This window comes from Pholcus phalangioides, unplaced genomic scaffold (genome assembly GCF_987345545.1).
Source record: "Pholcus phalangioides strain wild (caught in Gottingen) unplaced genomic scaffold, Ppha-v1.0 ptg000011l_1, whole genome shotgun sequence".
Taxonomy (NCBI): domain Eukaryota; kingdom Metazoa; phylum Arthropoda; class Arachnida; order Araneae; family Pholcidae; genus Pholcus; species Pholcus phalangioides.
In genome coordinates, this window is record NW_028301604.1 from 58708154 (window position 1) to 58727585 (window position 19432).

Below are 19432 nucleotides of genomic sequence, written 5' to 3' on the forward strand. Positions count from 1 at the left end.
GGAGAAAAATTGAAGTATAAAGAAGATAAAGAAAAAGTTCCTGATTTTTAAACTCACGATTTCAATCCTGAAGTATAAAATCATCACGTACCCTCTCTCTTGGAAATATTTCTTACGTGCGAATATAGATGAACTAATTAGAATTATTTTTTCGGAATCTACCAAATTAGTTATGTACTTGCGACCAAAATACAGAATTTTATCTTAGCAATAATCATCTGTTGATTTTGAGAAAATAATTATTTTTATTAGCAAAATATCAAGCTGATGACTTCCCGAGTAATAAAAACTCAAGCAATAAATTACTCTTAGATTGTATTTCTAATTATGAAGCTCTTTTTCTAGAATTTATTTGGTATGGGACTGTACGAATCAATATCTTAAATTTGTGAATTAGGCAATTGTTTTTCCTCTTCATACAGTCAATTACATCAGTGTATCTTGGATTTTATCCGCCATGGCCCCTTATATGGACTATATTTAATTTTTGTGCCCCCCCCCTCCTCCAGTCTTAACTCATATCCTGCCGTGTCTCTCCTTCAATTTATTTTTACCTGTAGGTTTTCTTTGAATTCCCCAGGTTTAGATATAAAACTACTGAACCTTTATCATAATTTTTTTCAATGATCATAATACTTTTTTCGGAAAATTTGGAATAAGCATTGCTGAATTCGGCTTATTCTCGAAGATCTGAAACAACACTTACGGTTCTCTCTCTTTCTGATGTTCGCATATTTTTTCGCACTAAATACATCGAAACTTATGTGTGATGATGCATTATACTGATTATACTACTTCATAAAGTTGAGCATTGGACTATGTTCAAATGCTTGACTTTTTGCATCCAACAACGAAAAAAACGTTCAACTATGTTGGTCTATTGCTGGATCCTTCTCGCTAATACAAGAACACAATCAACACACACGCTCTCAATTACAATTTTTATACAGTGAAACGGAACGTCAACAGACTGAAATAATATTCCGTTCTAGACAGATTTCCGTTTTATAAAGGTGCAAAAAAACACTAATCATTGAACAGACTATATTTTGATTTCGTTTAAGACAGGTTTCACTGTACTAGAAACTTTTCTTTATTAGTGTTTAACTCGTTTATAAACTTATCGTGAATTTTTGTCATTAATAATTAATTGTTTGTTAACCAAGCATGTTCCAATTAGGAAATTATGTATCTTTGTAATTCATACTGTATTTAATTATATTAGTGCATAAATACCTTTCAACTCTTAAAAAGCATTAATTATATGATCGTAAGATTTATTAAAGTTGATATGCCATTTATCGAACGATGGCTGATATGTTTTACTGACAGGGTGATTTCTCACATGTTCCTCTATTTGCAAAAAAGTTTATTCATTAAATTTGGTATTTTTTACAATGCTAGTTCACCCATTACTGTTCATAGTGAATAAGTTGTTTAATGCGTTATGTATTAACACGAATACCTAAAGTAAAAAAAAAGCAACAGAAACAGGAAAGCGAAAACTCGACATAAGATATCGTTTCAAACAATATTTATTAACACTAAAGCCAATCCTTCAAATAAAGGGAATTTGACATGACTGAGCGAAAAGAAAATCAAAAATGCGAGGATGATTGTCACACCATGAACAAAAAATAATATTACAACAAAGACAAATAACATTTTCATCCGCCTATCTTGATTAAATTATGACAAAAGTGAGATCAGTTCAAAACAGTGGACTTCTGTTGTATTTTGTTATGAGAAGTCAAAGGAGTGAAACAAAAAAATGCTTCATCCTTGATTAGCTAAACACTACCTCTCAGGGAGAGTTTTAGCTTGCATCTGAGCATTTTTTAACTCAACAAAAGAACCAACAAAATTTCCGAGGCTTAATCAAGCTTACCTTATGGCTTTTAACTAATATAAATAAAAACAATAAATGAGACAAGATCAATCAACAACACTAATTATTCACAAGTAACTACCTCATTAAATGGTTGAAAAGCTACATAAAAATATTGGTTAGAGATATTTCACATTTTGATCATGCATTAAATTTATAAGAACATCACAAGAACTTAAGGATCTTCAACATGCTGTATACTGATAACACATGTGGGTGTTATGTTGCTTACATTGATATGCAATACAGTTGTGTGATGCCTAATTATTGGAATACGTGTAATTCAGATCAGAAAGTCTCAAATTTTTAGGATGCAGTTTATTTCACAAGATTAATTTTTGCATTATTTTTCAAAGTTACGAAAAGCTAAAGAGAATATACTTCATAGTTCTCAGGATGATAAGCTACAACACTGCTGTGTTGAACAGTTCAAGGACAAATTTTGCAACAAATACAACACATTTACAAAAACATAAAACATCGATGAAGATTATGAGGCTTTAAATTCCAATCTGTAAAATATTTTTAAATAAAGAAAACAAAACAAGAAATAAAAGTGCAATTTTTCTAAAATATGTACACTGTTGTGGTTTTACAACGAAATATGTATTTACTCTTTTTTTATAATTTACATAAAGCATTCCTCTTGCCCCATGAAGGCCTGTACATAATACATTACACTAATATTAATATTTTAACTCTTTTCTTATTTTACAATGAAAGCACTGTAGAATATTCAACTGAGCTGCCTTGCTTGTATCATGTAGCAAAATTTGTCATCTCCACAAAATTAATTGAATAGTCACATGGCACATTATTAATCATAATTTGAACTAGAGGTGCATCTAGAAAGGGATATTTCTAGTGTGCAAACCTCTTGAAGATAACAAAATTTACTCACTACTAACATTTTATTGAGCACAAGATACATTTGCCATGGAAATTATGAACTGTTTGTTAGCTATTATTATTGAGGCGTATTTAAATATTCAGCTACCAAGTTGATAAGGATTACAAACGTGCAATAATCCAATCATCATTTTAGCAGTAGATGCAACTTCTGAAAATCCAAAATTACTGAACATATGCCTGCAATGAAGATGAAATTTTGAAACAATTGTTTAAAATTTGATTTCCATGGAACTGACTATTGATGAGTCAAAAAAATATCATCAGTGTTCATTAATTTACGTACAATAAACGTGACTGGTATAAACATATTTTACACAAGGCTTTGGTAACAAATGTTTTGACACAATCAATTATGGATGAACTGGAGGTCCAAGTCTTTGCCCATATAAACTATAGGGAGAATAGTACACACCTAGCCCTGGGTGTGCTAGTGGTGGCAATGGTGTTCCCGGAAATGTTGAAAGAGGCGATTTGTAGGGATGGTACCTACTAGCTGCTGACAATGAGCTAACCGGGCTAAGACTAGTTGGATATGCTCTTCTCAAACCAGCTGGAGTAGTGAGTGAGCTTGCAGAACTGTAGTGTAGATGACAAGCTGCACCCAGATTTCCTGAGGCTAAGCTGAATACTGGAGGTATGAGAGACAGTGGAGATTCACTAGTTGATATGTTGGTATGAGTCCTTACATGTTGCAATAGTTCTTCAGATGAAGAAAACATCTTGCCACAAAAAGTATCTCCGATCACCCAACTGCAGACATTAGGCCTCGGTAATAGCGAATGCGGGTAGGATAACCCAGGAACAGCAGCTGCTGCTGCTGCTGCTGCTGCCATAGCTGCAGCAGAACCAGACAACCCGGGTACTAGTCCAGTTGTGTGCCCTATGCCTAGACTAGCAGGAGCTAGCCTTTCGTGATTGCACTGTGTACAGCCACTGGGGCATTTCGATAGCTGAGCATTTTGCATGCTCAACTGACAGTTCGTGCAATAAGGGTCTCTACAAACAGGGACAAGCGTTGTTCCACCACTGGCGGTTTTAACTCTTGCATAACCAACATATGGTGATAAACCGCTGGCACCGAGAGGATATGAAGCCTTTAGAGCACCACTTTGTGTAGCAATAGATGATGGATATGTATGAGCTGTTGACACAGCATCCACTGGTAAAGAATGTCCTGGTATTGGGCCACAACCTGAACAATTTGCCAGAGGTGATAGTCCATTTAAGGCAGCTTTATAAGCATTTAGTCCTAGTGACATGGCACTGAGGGTATCCTTGCTGTCACTTCGTCCCAGTTCCAAACCAAGGCTACCCGTTGAACTGTATCCAAGTCCACTGAGAGTATTTTGACTCGTGCATGTAGTAGATGATGACGAGCTCACTGCAGATGATACAGCTAATGAAGAAAGGCTGCCAGATTCCGATTTTGCAGCTAAACTACTGCTGCCGCTATCCGAAGCGGCTGGTGACAATTTTCCACAGGAACCGATGCTCGCGGCTGGTGACCTACTAGAGATGACAGGAGAACTTCTTTTAGATGAAGGGGTTTTTTTCCCGCAAATCTGTTCATTACTGCTGTTGTTGTCTTCCTTCTTGGTGATCGATTCATATGGCTTGAATGATGGCTTGTTATTGGAATCATCATTAACTATGACTGGTGATTTATCTTTTTTATCGTTGGTGTTGTCTTTGGATTTCTCCAGACTAGGTAATATTGGTTTGTTGTTTGGGTTATCGGCTCCAATGTTACTGCAGGTTTGAGCTAACAGAGCGAGTGGACTCTTCTTGGCATCAAGCTGAAAAGAGAAATAGTCAATCTATCACAACATTGTTTGATATATTAACGGAATTGACACCTAACATGAATATAAATTAAACTATCACAGAGATGATCGAAACTATTTTTCATGACAAAAAGTAGATGAATGATTTGATTTAAAATAATTCATGACAAAATTAAATAGAAAGCCGATTTCACTATATTCTTTTTTGTCATTCTTTCTTAATGCATTGTAAAAAAGGATAATGTATTACTTTTTTTGTTTTCATTTGTCGTGAGAAATATCACATAATACAGCATAATGCCGGATCGGTAGGCTACCATTAGCATAACAGTGAAATAAAAAATAATGAAATAAACAAAGTACTACATAAAAGACACACGAAAAAGTTTGAGCTAAATGAATATTACAACAGATCAACCGTATAGGTTTTAATGTTATGAAATGGCCTCGTTACGCCACGTGATAAATCGTGAATATTTGCTAACGCGTGTAATAAGCATTTATTCTCAAATAAGTGGATTTTAATTATTTGTAACAAAACAGTTCCAGTTCAAATAATATCGTGATTAGGTATCTAAGTGAAGTGAACTCGCTGTAATTAAAATGTGAATTATTCCGAGTACTACTTCCAATCATTCAAAGTTTCTCAAATTTCAAAGCAGTTTGCTGTCGATGTGATCTTCCAAGAAGCGCAACGCCCAATTTTGTTCGTGCTATCAATCTTGAAATCAATACCTAAATGACAGGTTTCGTAATCTAGTCCTCAAAGATATTCATTACATAGCTTTTAATAAAGTTTCCAGTCACGCACACACAAAATGCATACAAGAATCGGATAACCGAAAGAAGTTACATACGAATACTTACACCGTTGTAATTTCTATTAAGCTATTGTTAGGCACCCGATATTTTCCTGAATAATTTGATTAATTTTCAGTCAATTTTTCTGAAAATTAGTTGAGCAGTCGTATAAAAATCATTGCTTCCTTCCTCTTTAGCGTCGAAGCTTATCTCAATAATATAAGATTCAAGTGATTATTAACACTTCAAAGAATGGAATATATAAGAACTATATAATATGCAAGAAATCTTGCATAATATCTTTTTTAATTTATTTTTGAAGGCCAGGGAAAATAAATTAGTAAATGACAGTAAATCAACCCCACCGATCGCGTCGCCATGGCTCAAATTCATTACGAGCGGGAATTTAAAGAAAATTCGAATAAACCAATCCGATAGCTCCATTTTGCAAGCAGCCAATCAGGTTGTTGCAAAAGACACACGCAGGCGCTTCTCTTCATTCTTGCCACGACGTTTGACTTGAACAGACATATTATTTTTTTCGTTCCGCTGAGCAACCGAGATTGAAGATTCGGTACTCAATCCAAGTGGGAAACTCGGTCAGCGTGATACTCTTATCTTCTGAAGACCACAGCCATAGTGTGTCGAAATGCATTAGGAATTTTTTAGTATTTCCTGGTGTTTGCCTTATTCGTTGATGATTTTTTGAGTAAGACTTTAAACTCTATAGCAGTGTTTCCCAAAGTGGGGTGATATAACCCCCTGGGGGCGATGGAAGTTTCTAAGGGGGATGTAGAAGCTTTGGGTTTAGTATAGGATCCTATGAGTTGGATTGATTTGGGGGCGCTGAGGAGAGAATTTTTTTGAACAAGGGGGGATGGAACAAAAAATTTCATACAAACAAACAGGGGTCTTCAACCTTTTTCTAGTCGTGAGCAGTGCCTGTATCCATCATCAAAAGAAGAGCACCCTTTTCGGCAAGTTCGACATACATCCTATATTTAAATCCTATAACGCCATTTGTACATGTTTAATTGGAATGTTGATCAAGTGCTCGCGAGTACGAAATCGAACACAAGTAGCGAGCACTTTTCAGGGAGCACCGTGATGCTCGCGAGCAACGGGTTGAAGATGTCTGGTCTATAGCAACCAAACCTTCTAAAGTCAAAAGTTATTATAGTAAAGAAAAAAAGAATTCTTATAAGATTTTAACTATATTAAATTTAACACAAAAAATTGTAGTGAAATCCATTTCCAATACATGTATCGTTAGTAATGCAGTATATATTTTGTAAAGATAATTCACACCACTTGAGCATTTGTTATTCATCATTTCACATGTAAGATTTAGATTTTCGACAGTTTTCTTTTGCACTGAGTAATTGTTAAAATATCTGCTTCTTAAATCTATGAATCCTAAATAAAATTTCAATAAATTATGCATATATATATATATATCTCATACTTACAGCATATTGTTAATTGTTCTTCTAGAAGGGTCGAAACAAAATCACGATGTATTGTGAAGGTAAGAACGTAGTCTTTGTGAACAAGATTATGCCTAATCCGAGGCGCAAAACACACAAACTAGCAGTTGTTAAATTTGCACATAATAATCAAATACTTACATTACAAATTTACAGCATTTTTTCTAAAACAGTTCAAAAAATGTATCAAGGGATGAGTTTAATCTTTAATCTCCCTCAAAAATAGGTCTTAGGACCAATGTTCCCTCTAGCTGCGTGGGTGCGACCGCGATACTCCATTGGTGTGTGTGACATATTGTCATACCGCGTGCTGAAGAAACAGGTCCGCGCACAAAAATGAAAATAAGAAGGAACGTTTATTGGGACCTCTGTGGATTTCCAACAATTACCGTAAACTGGGACAACTTTAAGACAAGTGGGGTAACTTTAGAAGCAAAATTTTCATATTTGAACTTACTTGGCGGATTGAGTTTTCATGCTATCGTCATGTTCTTCATCTACAATTGTTCACAACAATTAGTAGAATGCGTTGAGGTGCTCAAATATATTCGAAGTGATGCTTCTCTGATTGTTGGGGCCTTGTTTCTTTTTATTGTGATTATCATAACTTTGTGAAATCTCTCATAACTTTGATTAGTCAAGTGAAAACAAACAAGTAGTTATTCAATTCATAGTTTTACAATTATTAGTTTACTATTTGAGTTACACAGGTCTACAAAAAATAATTTTTGAGTTTTTTTTAGTTTTGATCACTGATTTTTACATTATTTTCAGTGCTGATTCCAAAAATGCAATCAATTTTTTTCTATCACGTAAGGTTTTCCCACAAAACGATTTCATATTTTGGGGGAAATATGAAATATCTCAAATCCAAATATTTTGGAATGTTTATTTTTATTTTATGCCTTCATAAATACATACTTCACATTTATATCCTAGCTCTAAAATCGCTGAAATATCTTTGGAAATGATTTACTATATTTGTTTATAATGCCCAGTTTCAATGTGGTTTGTATACTGCCTAAGTGCTTATGCATTACTATTGAAATTTAATTTTCTCTTTATCTCAAAAACTAGACGTGATGGAAATTTTTAATTATTTTTCCAGTAGTTAGTATCCAAAAAATTAAAAGAAACACTAATTATTTTTAAGAAAGCTTTTTCATCGCAGACCTGTTATTTATATATGTTAATTAAGTAGTTTTTACGTAATGAAATGTAAACATTACATTTGGCAGGGCAAGGGCGTAGCGAGGGGGGGGGGGACCAGACCTCCCGAAATGTGAGAAAATGACCGAAAAAAGGGGAAAAGATGGCCAAATCCATTGTTCTGTCACTTTGGTTCCCCCCCCCCCCAAAATGAAAGTGGTTCCCCCCCGAACGAAATTTCTGGCTACGCCCCTGTGGCAGGGTAACATTAGGACATAGCTCTCCAAATTTTGGTAAGTTTAGAAATGTAAAATACGATGGAAGATTCTACCCTGACAAAATAAATAAAATGTCTGACTCGGAATTCGAAATTAATTGTACGCAGGAGGCAGGAAAACATATTGGAAACGGCCAAATTAAGTCAAAACTTTGGTACCTTTATACAAATTTAATAAAAAAAAATACCTATGCCCAAAAATAATTAAAGGTGATGTGTTTATATTTCGCCTATTTTTGCGTTTCAATAAAACGTTAAGTAAATAAGTGAAGAATTTTCAATCTTTTACAACTTCCCATCACATGTATTTCAAAGAAAAGTAACTTAAAACTTGACTTGTTATTATTTTTTTTTATTTCAGGTTAGTTTCATTTCATTTTTTTACTTAATTGGTGAAAACTGTATAAAAATAAAACGTCTCTAGTTCTTCTTAAACTTTGAAAGCGCAAAAAGAACGTTACTGGAAAAGAAAAAGTGTTTCTTATAAAAACATTTTCTTTTTTCAAACTGAAAGAATGGCCATTTTTTCATTGTAAAACTCCTCTTGTAGAATTTCTACACGCTAGTATTGGAGGTAACAATCAAACAAAAGTGCTAAATGATTTTCAGAGTAGAAAAAAGGCTTTAGGGTAACTTTAAAACCACAGAATTATGTGTCTCTCCCTATTTCCTTTATAAATAATTTCAAATAATCGGGCATGGTAAGCATGGAGGGTTATAGCTACATTTCCCCCCAGAAATCATGCTGACAATTTCAGTACGGATACCATATGTAAAATTATACAATACTTGTCCTTAATTTACCCCAGTTTACGGTATCTACCACGTGAGCAAAAAAATTCACTTGCGTATAATTCTGGAAGAAAAATTGAAATCACGCCTTCCTGTGTGTAGTAAAGTAGACCATTGAAACATGAAATAGCTTTTAAGTAGCGTTCGAAAATTGCAAATAAAAATATGTCATATCTAACTTTGGTTGGATCAGTTATGCTTCTGATCACTACTAAGCATATCAAGCTTCATTACAAATTAATGTTTAGAGATTCAGACATTGGTCTACAAAGTATACATTATAAAGCGAGCAATGTTTACTTCTTGGAAAACCAAAAACCACTAGAATACCACGCAACGTACGGAACTACATGTGTTGAACATACAGCTTCACATTCCAGAATAATTTCCATATGTATTTAATCTTGTACAGAAACGCGATATTTGGAAACTGATCCAAAAAAATGGAGAAAAAGAAGGGAATATTGCACATACAGACCTGTTCAAAAAATCTTTTCTAGACGAGAAAAAAAACATTTTTAATTAAAACTGTAGACTGTGAGAGACTAGATCTTGTGAAGATAGAGCAACACACACGCCTAAGTTTTGCCTCTCAAAACAAGAGACGCTTTGTTACTTCACAGATTAGCATCGTTCTGGCCGCTTGTCAACTGTAAAAAACTGTTTATACAACTCAGCAGAAGCTCTCATCATCAACATTCTTTCCGCATCTTGATGGCTTATCTTGATGAATCAGCTTTATCTATAGGTTCCCGTAGTGCTATCCGATTCCATTCAAGACCAAGCAGCATTCATTTTAGGTCGTTTGCGAAACTCAAAAGAAATGCTTCGCCTCAAAAAAAAAAAGCTTACTTCTATAAAATGAAAAGATTTCAAAAAGAGATAAGCTACCGAAAACATATGCTGCCCCTTTCAGTTCACTCAGAACACAGTGTTCTACAACTTTTACGAGTTTACGCTTATTAAACGGATGATAATTTGTTTGAGATTCTGCGGAAAGCATGAGCCTAACTGGTCGTGAACTTACTCATGCTTATTAAAATGAGATCAAAATATTCAAAATTCAAATGACATGTACCATCAAGCTATTCCATAAGTAAAACGTCGAACTATGAAAATTGATTATGGTTGTTGGAACCATACAACAAGCACATAAACTACAATTTCAGTTCCTTGCAAGAACTTTGTTTTCCAAATAAAATGCATTTCTTAATTGGTGTATTATTGTATTTGAAACTTGACGTTAAATATTTTTTGCATTTGTAGATATGAAATTGATTTAGATGATGAAAAATCACAAGTTTCCCAAATTATTCCACAAGATTTTCAGACTACATTTAAGGACTATTTCTGAGAAAAACATATTTTTTACAATTCATTTTCAGCAGTTACTGAAATTATTTTTCTTATGCGTAACACGAATAAATTTTACAAATTAGTAGCACATTTCGAAAATTCTAGTTTGTTTTTCGTCAAGCATGCTGAAAAGATTATCGAATTGAAGCAAAGTTTTCGAAAAACTAAAAACTCAGGGACTCGCTTCGGTCAAAGACGACTTCGAACATTTCCATTTGGATCCATCAGAGGATATAAACAAAATAATATACTTAACATATATTATTACATAACGTTCAATCGAAGAGTAAAAGTGATTTTTGTGTGAGATAAAGCACAAATATAACTTTTTAGGAAATAAAATGTTTCTGCAATAAGAGGGTTTGTATCAAATTTACTACTGCTATTTGAAATAGCGCGATCACAATAATTCAAAAATAGCGTACCAGATTCAAGAAATGTAAATACACATTAAAGTAACCATTAAAGTAAAATTCGTGGCGTCAGTCAGTCAACCCGATCAGCATAATGCGGGGGTTTTTTTTTTAAGATTATAAGGAGAATCAACTGCAAATCTAGGCTCTTCAAAGAAGATGGAAGGGGATCGGGCTATTTAGATCGCTAGAAAGCCATAAGAAAGCTTATCAATCATAAAACAAGTGCTACTAAGTCTCAAGAATTTTTTTCTCTATTTATTTGCACCAAGAAGTACTCAAGAGCGTCAAAAATCAGAAGTTCGAGACGATAAACTCTTCTCGTAAGTATTGAATAAGATGGACGTCATCAAAAAACAAACGGTCCATCCATCCGTCGGTCTTTTACCGTTTTTCTCTCTCTCTCTCTTTCACTTCTCGTTCATCCTCTGAACACATAGCTCGTCACGCTATTCGAAACGCCAACTGCATATACACACGGCCAAACTGTGCTCACGATAAATTAAACCATATGCAAATCATTCAAACAAAGGACAGTTTTGCGTGAGCGTCAGTCACATACATGGCTCTCATACATCATGAGAAAAAAAATAAATCATGGATAAATAAGAAATTTCGGAAGGTTTTACTGCCTAGTCACGATTAATCTTCTAAAATATTTCACCATTCCCGGCACGAACTGTAGCAAATCAGAAAACCGTTGTTGGCTTCGCGTTGTCCCGGTTTACTGCCCAAAAAAAAATTGCCCAACGTTACTTTCCAAATTTATTTAGAAAACTACAGTGAGAAAAAAAATTATTTACACTTAAGTGTTGATTGAAGTTATACTGTGAAAAATTGTGTGGAAAGTGAATCAATGCAGTATTTAGATTTAAATCGAGAGATAAGTTATAGTAATTCCAACTTATTTTTTATCAGTGTTTCTCAAAGTGAGTGATATCACTTCCTTAGGAATCGATCAGGATGGTGATATAGAAAAACTACGGATATAACATAGAATTCTATATTAACTCAAAAAACGGTCACTAAGAAAAAAATTCTGGATAGGGGACGCGCGATAGACAGATAAAGTGTGAAATACTCCGTTCTAGATCTACGATTTTTCGGGAAAAACTTTGTTATTTTTCCCTCTATGATTCAGACTGAAAAAAATGTTTAGTCACCATTTTTTGCATTGACCCAACTGCCTTTAATAACATTGAAAAACCCACAGAAAATGAACCATAAAATTATGAAACGGATAATTTATATGCTTTGTCTAGCGGATGTTTTAACGAGTAGTTTTTTCTCGGGGGAAATTAGAAAACTACATCTAATATAGGAGCGTGTCGCTCACATCACCATTTCCCAGAAAGCGGATGACTATCCATTGTTGCGGTGCCAGTTAACGCTGGAGTTCGTAACTCAGACAAATTTGCATGTGTAAGACGCGAACAGATATTTACCTCAACTTCTTCTCCCCTTTCTTAGAATGAGCGCTCATATAAGAATGGCTCTTGCTAACCAATAAAAAGGAAATATGAAATATATATGTGTGTGTGTGTAGTAAGAAGTACGCCGCCACGTGAGAGAGAGAGAAGAAAATGAATTTACCTAACTACGTAATAATACATAAATAATGAAAAGCATGTTTTGGTAGCCATAAAACAGGGCTAAGAACAGAGCAAAATATTTCATTTCTCTGTGCAGATAGTTCCCCGCGCACAGCAATCTCTTATTCCAGACGGCCTACGCTCGCATTTAGTGCCGCGAAGCACGGCAGCTTTCGCTCGTAAAACTTAGCAGATTTTGCTGTAAATCACTGGCTACACAAGGGAGATTGGCTCGGTCCTGCCTGCCTGATGCTTCACCAAAAGCCACAACACAAAAGAACTAAAACACACACACACATACACACGGGCTGCTACTAGCAAATTTTCTTATGATGCAGTTCTTTATGGGTTCTCTCCAGAGCTGCCTCAATTTTTTCCCCTTTCAATCCAAGTAAAATTAAATAATTATAGAAACTTCTTTCGTAAGAACTCCTACAGAAAATACCCAATTAAAAAAATTTCAAAAATTTTTAAACAATCAGTACGAGATTTGAGAAACGCCATGTTTAATTCTATATATATTTTTAAAACATAAATATTATTTTTAAATTTCACGCTGTTCAGTGCATTTCATTGTTTCCCATATTTTAAAATTAAAAATAGCAATTTAAATTTGTTTCTGGTATGATTTTGCAGATTTATGCAAGTCTTTTTCTGTAAAATGTTATTCAAGTACAGTTTTTAAAATTCTTTAACCATTAAACCTTATATGCTCCAGTGTATATTTGAATATACATGGAAAATACATAGCCAAAAAACTCATTATACCAATTTATTTTCTCAATTTTTGGTATTTCAGTAATTATATCTTTTAATGTCATTTTCAGCACAAAATACGGCTATATAAGTACAATACTTTTTTTATCTAGAAAGAGTTGATTCCTTGTCATTTATTGAGAGCTGCTGAAATTTTACGTGTTCAAAGATATAAAATCGCACCAAATTGAGGAAATTGCAAATAAAATTCAAGGTAGAAACTATTCATCTTTCCAAAGCAAGATTTTATCTATTTATGAACAACATTAAAATCAAGGCAAACTGTATATTTTACCCTTAATTAACGATTCTGACTAATTAAAAAATCCACTCTAATTGATTAAATTGCTACTTTGATGTATTGTTTCAATTAAAAATATGCCAACACATAATACCAATTTACATCCGTTTTTGTGGGAAAAAAAAAAGATTTCAATGCGTTTTTATGGAGGTGAACCATAGAGGGTTAATTAATTAGATCAAGTAGAGCAGTGTCTCTCAAACTTTTTCAGCTCATGGCCCCATTGAATCATATTTTTTTCTCGTGGCTCCCCTGTTCCTTCCAGGGCCCCACCTGCCCTTATCCAAAAAAGAGCGAAATTCTTTTTCTTATTCAACCCTGGACCAGGCACGGATCCAGAAGGTAGGTAATTCTCTCTCTAAGGCCCGCATTACCCTATAATAGTTTTAAAAAGTTCTTTTATAAAACTTGAAATGCAACCAATAAACCCATGTGCTCGAAAGTAAAAGATACGCTTATTGGTTGCATTTTTGAAGTTTTATAAAAGAGCTTTTACAGTGTAAAGCAGGCCTTAAAAGCCAAATCCCGAATGATATGAAAAAAAATTTTTGAGAACGACTGCTGTAATGAGACGTTTGGTTGAGGTCTCGGGACTTGAGGACTTGACAAATCGAAAAAATATTTAGGAGCCAGCGGAATTTTTTAGGAGCCAAGCTTGATTTTACTTCATGAAAAAGTCCTAAATATGTTTTTTCCAGCACTTAACTTAATGGCCCCTTTTTATGTTGAAAGACGCACTGCAATAAAAAATTAAAATCAGAAAACGTTGTGCCACATCCTTGGAATCCAATTCAGCAATCACATATAGAAACTTTTAATCCTTAATATCGATTTTTCTAGTCACCATAGTGACCTAGCACCTAGGATTTGACAAGCCTTGCCATAGAGCACTCTCAAAAGTTTTGGTGAGCACCATGGTACTCGCAGAATAAGTGTTGAAGTTTCCCGGTGAAATTCAGCTGTCTATATGATCAATAGCTATCGTGCATACAGGAAACCGAATAAAATTTAAAGCTATGAAATTGCTATCAACTACAGCGATACCTTGGCTAATGAAGATAACTTGTTCCGGAATCACATTTGTTAGCAGAAAAGTGATTTTCAATAGGCTTTCATTGTTTCTAAAAAATCATTTAATTCGTTTTGGATACTGACAAAAATTAAAGATAATTTTTATAAAACACGAAGAGGAACTGTAAAAAATAACTGATTGAAAGCTGAGATAAACTAATTCACAATTGAATGAAGGAGAATTCATAGGAAGATGAGAAACTGAAGATCTTTTATTTTTCGCTAAGGTGAACAACAAATCGGGATCCTCCTATGTGGTGTGGTCAACTCATTTCTCTCTCATTCATACAGATGGAAAAGATACGCTTCTACCCAAATTATTTAGCTAGATGCTACGAGTATTGCCTTGTGCACTAAAAACATCCAAATCTAAGCTCCCCTTGTTTAAATGCATTTTTTCTTGGCTTAACCCTTTAAGCGGTTTTTAAAATTTTTCTGATCCACATTATAACTACCACATTGGAAATAAAAGCATGTCAAGAACACGAGATATTTCGGGTGACCGAAATAAAGCAGATCAAATTTGACGAGATATCTCGGGATTGCCACTGTGTTAATCTTTCATTTCACATGAAATGTCTTTCTGAAAGTGAAATAATCTGGAAGGCGATTCCGACTCAGATCGATTCAATAAATCGGCTGTAACAGTAATTCTGATAATGTTTGCCATGAAAATTCAGCACACAACGGGGCTGTGTTATGTTAGTGAGTAAATCCACATCCACAAAAACATCCGGATCCGGATTATTCAGCCGAGGTAGAAAGAAATACCGCAAAAAATTGTTTCTCAGCCGAAAAATTCGTAACACGAGGTGTCGGTTGGCCGAAGTTTCACAATAGTGTTAATTGTTTCGTTAGTGATGGTTATTACTACATAATAGTGGAATTTATTTTTGTAAAAGTTTTATAATTGCTGTGAAGAGCAACCAACAAAAGAATGGATTCTGATTACAATAGAGGGAAGTGTTACACGGCTAGCATTCATAATAATTTCTTGAAGTATGAATGCTTTCAATAAAAAATTAAGAAATTATTATGAATGCTTTCAATAAAAAAATCAAAAAATTATTATGAATGCTTTCATGTATAATAATTTCTTGAATTAATCCTTGTAGTGGAATATTCTTTGAAACAAAAAATAAAATCCGTATTTATGACATTCTTTTATGCGTCCCTACTTTATAGCAATGAATTTTTTTATGCGTAATTTCAATTCAATTAGTGTTTTTTTTTACTCACAGTTTGCCAATTCAAGTGCACTCGATAACAAGTTACATAGATGGTTTCGGGTGATTACAGGCATCCCGAGAGAGAGAGAGAATCGAGCCCAGATCCATGAAGTCTGACTGGGCTCAAGCCAGGGAGTCACGGATAAATCTTATAATTTTAGAGGTATTTGTACATAATTGCACTATAGGGCATGTGAAATATCCTGACGTGGGAACCCGAAAAGCATCCCGGCTCCATAATGTGGAGCCCCGCCCTGAACTACCGAACCGGATGTTACAATGCTAATCAGTCTATATTTCTGCTTCAAGTATAATTTATTGTTGTTAATATGTATATAGGCAAGACTCATCTTTATAAAATGCAACCAATAAAGCCATTGTAACGATTCGAAATTAATAAAAAAAAGAGTTTAATTTATTTGTAAAGGCTTTTTCAAGACTCACTCCTCTACTTCAACCTATAGATATCATTAAAATATATGTTTTATTAGAAAATATCAAATCCTTTCTGTTAGTTAGCCGTCTGGTTAGAGCAGGGGTTCTCGATATTTTGCGTTCCATGCAGCCCCTTGTATATCAATGTTGTATCTGTGTTGATCTGAATACATTGTGAAGAACATACGGCATTTTAAAAAGAAAATTACAACATATGATTTATGGTATTTCCATGTCGAATCAAAGAACTTACGTATATATATATATATATACACACAAAGGTTCCACATATCAATCAAATACATAGGCGTAAAGTTATTAAAAATATTGGAAGGGATCAGAATTCGCACATATGCCGGATACAAAAATACGCCCATGATCATGTACCACGAATAATTAAATCTGTACCTAGGGAAAAAAAAATCTAAAAATTATTCTCGAGATAATAATACGCCTATAAAATTTCGAATCTAAAAATAGCTGATATCATAGGGCAAATTCGTACCCTTTTGACTTTTTTTTTTGATAAACGTAAGAAAGGAGTCAGGGCTTCGGCCTAGGGGCCCATGGATGTATCCATGTATTATTTTTTTACACTTTAATTTAGCTATTAGGGAGGGGAGGGCAGAGGATGCCCTGGGTCAGAAAGGGCGCTTAATTCACTGTTTTCCGGTCGAAATTACAGGGGAGGTGCCAAAATGGACACTGGCCCCGGTCGACTGAGTAAATTTTCGTTTCTAGTTGTGGCCCTGGAGAAAAATCTTGGCTCGGAAAAGGTCCGACTTCGGAATTTGGAGGCCCTTAAAGCAACAGCAAGAAAATTATGCAAATTATACTCAGTTCCATCATCGGTCATGTAATCATTTTTCTCAATTTACGTTTTTGGAATGATATCGAAAAAAATAGTATTTATATCGGTGCATGAAATACCAATATTCGGAGCGAAGACGGAAAACTACGACTCCCGCTAGGTGGCACCACTAATCGAATAGAGGAAACTTCGCGTGGAAAGCGGAATTCTCTCGTAAAAAAAACAATCAAAAACATTTTCAAAAAGTTTGGCTATGGATATTGCACATGTAATTTTTCTTTTAAATATAATTTCACTGCTTTCGCTTCAATATTCTTTGAAATTCTGAGGCAAACATCAAGTATAAGAATTTCAGTATTATCAAAATAAAAAACTTTATCAATTATTGCGTTGGATCGTCACGAATTATTTAGTACCAAAAAAACTGTATATATTAGGTATAGTACAGTTAGACTGTGGTCACACTATAGACAATTTCTTATCCATTGATTCGTTGAATGTTTGAATTATCAAAACCACTGAAACATGGGAATCAGAGGTAATGAAACAAATTTGCTAAAAACAAGTGCACATTCCTACGGAAGTAGCACGTGAATGTAAAATCTTGGAAAATAATTGCAATCAAAAAAATTGTGTCACGTCTATATAATGTCTACTTCATTCTTGACATAAAATAGAGTATATATTTCGTCATGAGAATAATATATATTTCATATATTTTTTACCCCGTCCATAACTTCACCACAAAAGAGTTCTTTACGAAAGACATAACCACGACAGAGATTGATATTCACACAGTAAGATTTAAATCTTTGATCAGTGTATCCACTTCATTACCTTTATCGGCGAGGCACCACTTATAAAAATTCTATTAATCAAAAGTAAATTCAATCAACACATACTCACTCTTATTCTTTTCTCGGCGGCAAATCAAACTGACCGAAATTAAAATATTTAACTTACTTGCTAATCTCAGCGGACATCCTAATTAAAATCAAACATTGTTAAAAAAAAAATTAAAATAGTAAATAGATTAGAAACTTACTGTAGTGGGCAACGGCGACAAATACTCCGGCCGTAGATACTGATTGCTCGAATTCAGCATGTTGAAAAGCCCGATGACAGCTGGGCTGTATAGAGTTGACACAGAAGCACACTTTTTTTTTTTTTGTTCGCGGAGACCGTCCGTTCACCAAGTAAACAACGGAGGAAAAATATCCCGTACGATGGATGAAAGCAAAGATTCGTTTCGTCGACGACGACACGCCGTGATATCTAGAGCTGTGTGTCTATCTCTCTCTCTAGCGTGAGTGTGTGTGGTTATTTTCTTTGGAAGCATCGGAGCGCTCGCTCGCTCTTCACACGTGGTGGGTTGCCAATTCTCCTCCTATTACAACTCACCCCGCCAGAAAATATCGCCAAACCACGCACTTCGACTCCCTTTCTCTCTCTCTCTCTCTCATCCCTGCTCCTCTTTCTTATGTGTACCTTCCCACCCCCTCCACTCCTCTCGAGTCTCAATATCGAAACTGATGATGCACTTGCCGTGAAAATTGCTCGATTCATTCGATTATATTAGCTCGCTCTTCCATTTTGTCATTGTCTTTGCATGGCTTCCACGGTTGCATCTTCGTAGTTTCTAGCATTAAAAAGCATACATCCCGACTACTTATATAAGCATTCTCAACCCAAGAGCCGCGGGCTAAATGTGGCCCCGTGTCATCTGATGTGGCCCGCGACCTCAAATTTAACTTCGTATAAATGAACTAAGCGGTACATTATCAGAATCCTTATGACCCGCAGCACATTTCCAGACCTCTTAAGTGACCCGAGGAGGCACATTTATAGATCCCTTAAGTGACGTGGGCCGCTGTTTCGGATCACTTAAGTGGCTCGCGGCGCATTCCTAGATCACTTGAGTGGCCCACGGTACATTTACAAATCACTTATGTGGCCCACGACACATATTCAAATCAGTGAAGCGGCCTGCACTCTTCAAAAGATTGAGCATCCCTGATTTAGATTTTATGTATGTATGCGAATATAATAAATCATCAGAATATATGCATAATATCAAGAGTTTGTACGTAAAAAATGATAATAAAACATTTCCCGTTTTATTCTTCTTCTTTTAGGAAATATAAATTTAACTAGTTTTTTAGTTTTTAAAAAATAAGTTTTATCCTTAAATGCATAGTTTTGTATGTGGGCAAAGGGTTCTTTAAGCGTTCATTGCTGCAGCCAGTTAGAAATAAAAATTCGGAATCGCTTTTTCACATTAGGTGAGGTCATTCTTTCAGTTTTATATTTTGAATTTGCTGGTAGATGCCCCAATTAATGACAAAAGCTCTTTGTTTGTTGCAGAGCACGTGTGGCTG

At 34.8% G+C, this 19432-nt stretch overlaps 1 protein-coding gene across 1 annotated transcript; it reads right to left on the reverse strand.

Annotated features, from left to right (window-relative positions):
* Positions 1–1517: 1517 nt before the first annotated feature.
* On the reverse strand, positions 1518–18383 carry LOC149080629 (zinc finger protein Noc-like). Its single transcript, XM_089239779.1, has 2 exons — positions 18100–18383; positions 1518–4596 (listed from the first exon to the last, which is right to left on the reverse strand). The coding sequence occupies exons 1-2, from the start codon at positions 18157–18159 to the stop codon at positions 3151–3153; spliced, it is 1506 nt and encodes a 501-aa protein (XP_089095905.1). The 5' UTR covers positions 18160–18383; the 3' UTR covers positions 1518–3150.
* Positions 18384–19432: the final 1049 nt, after the last annotated feature.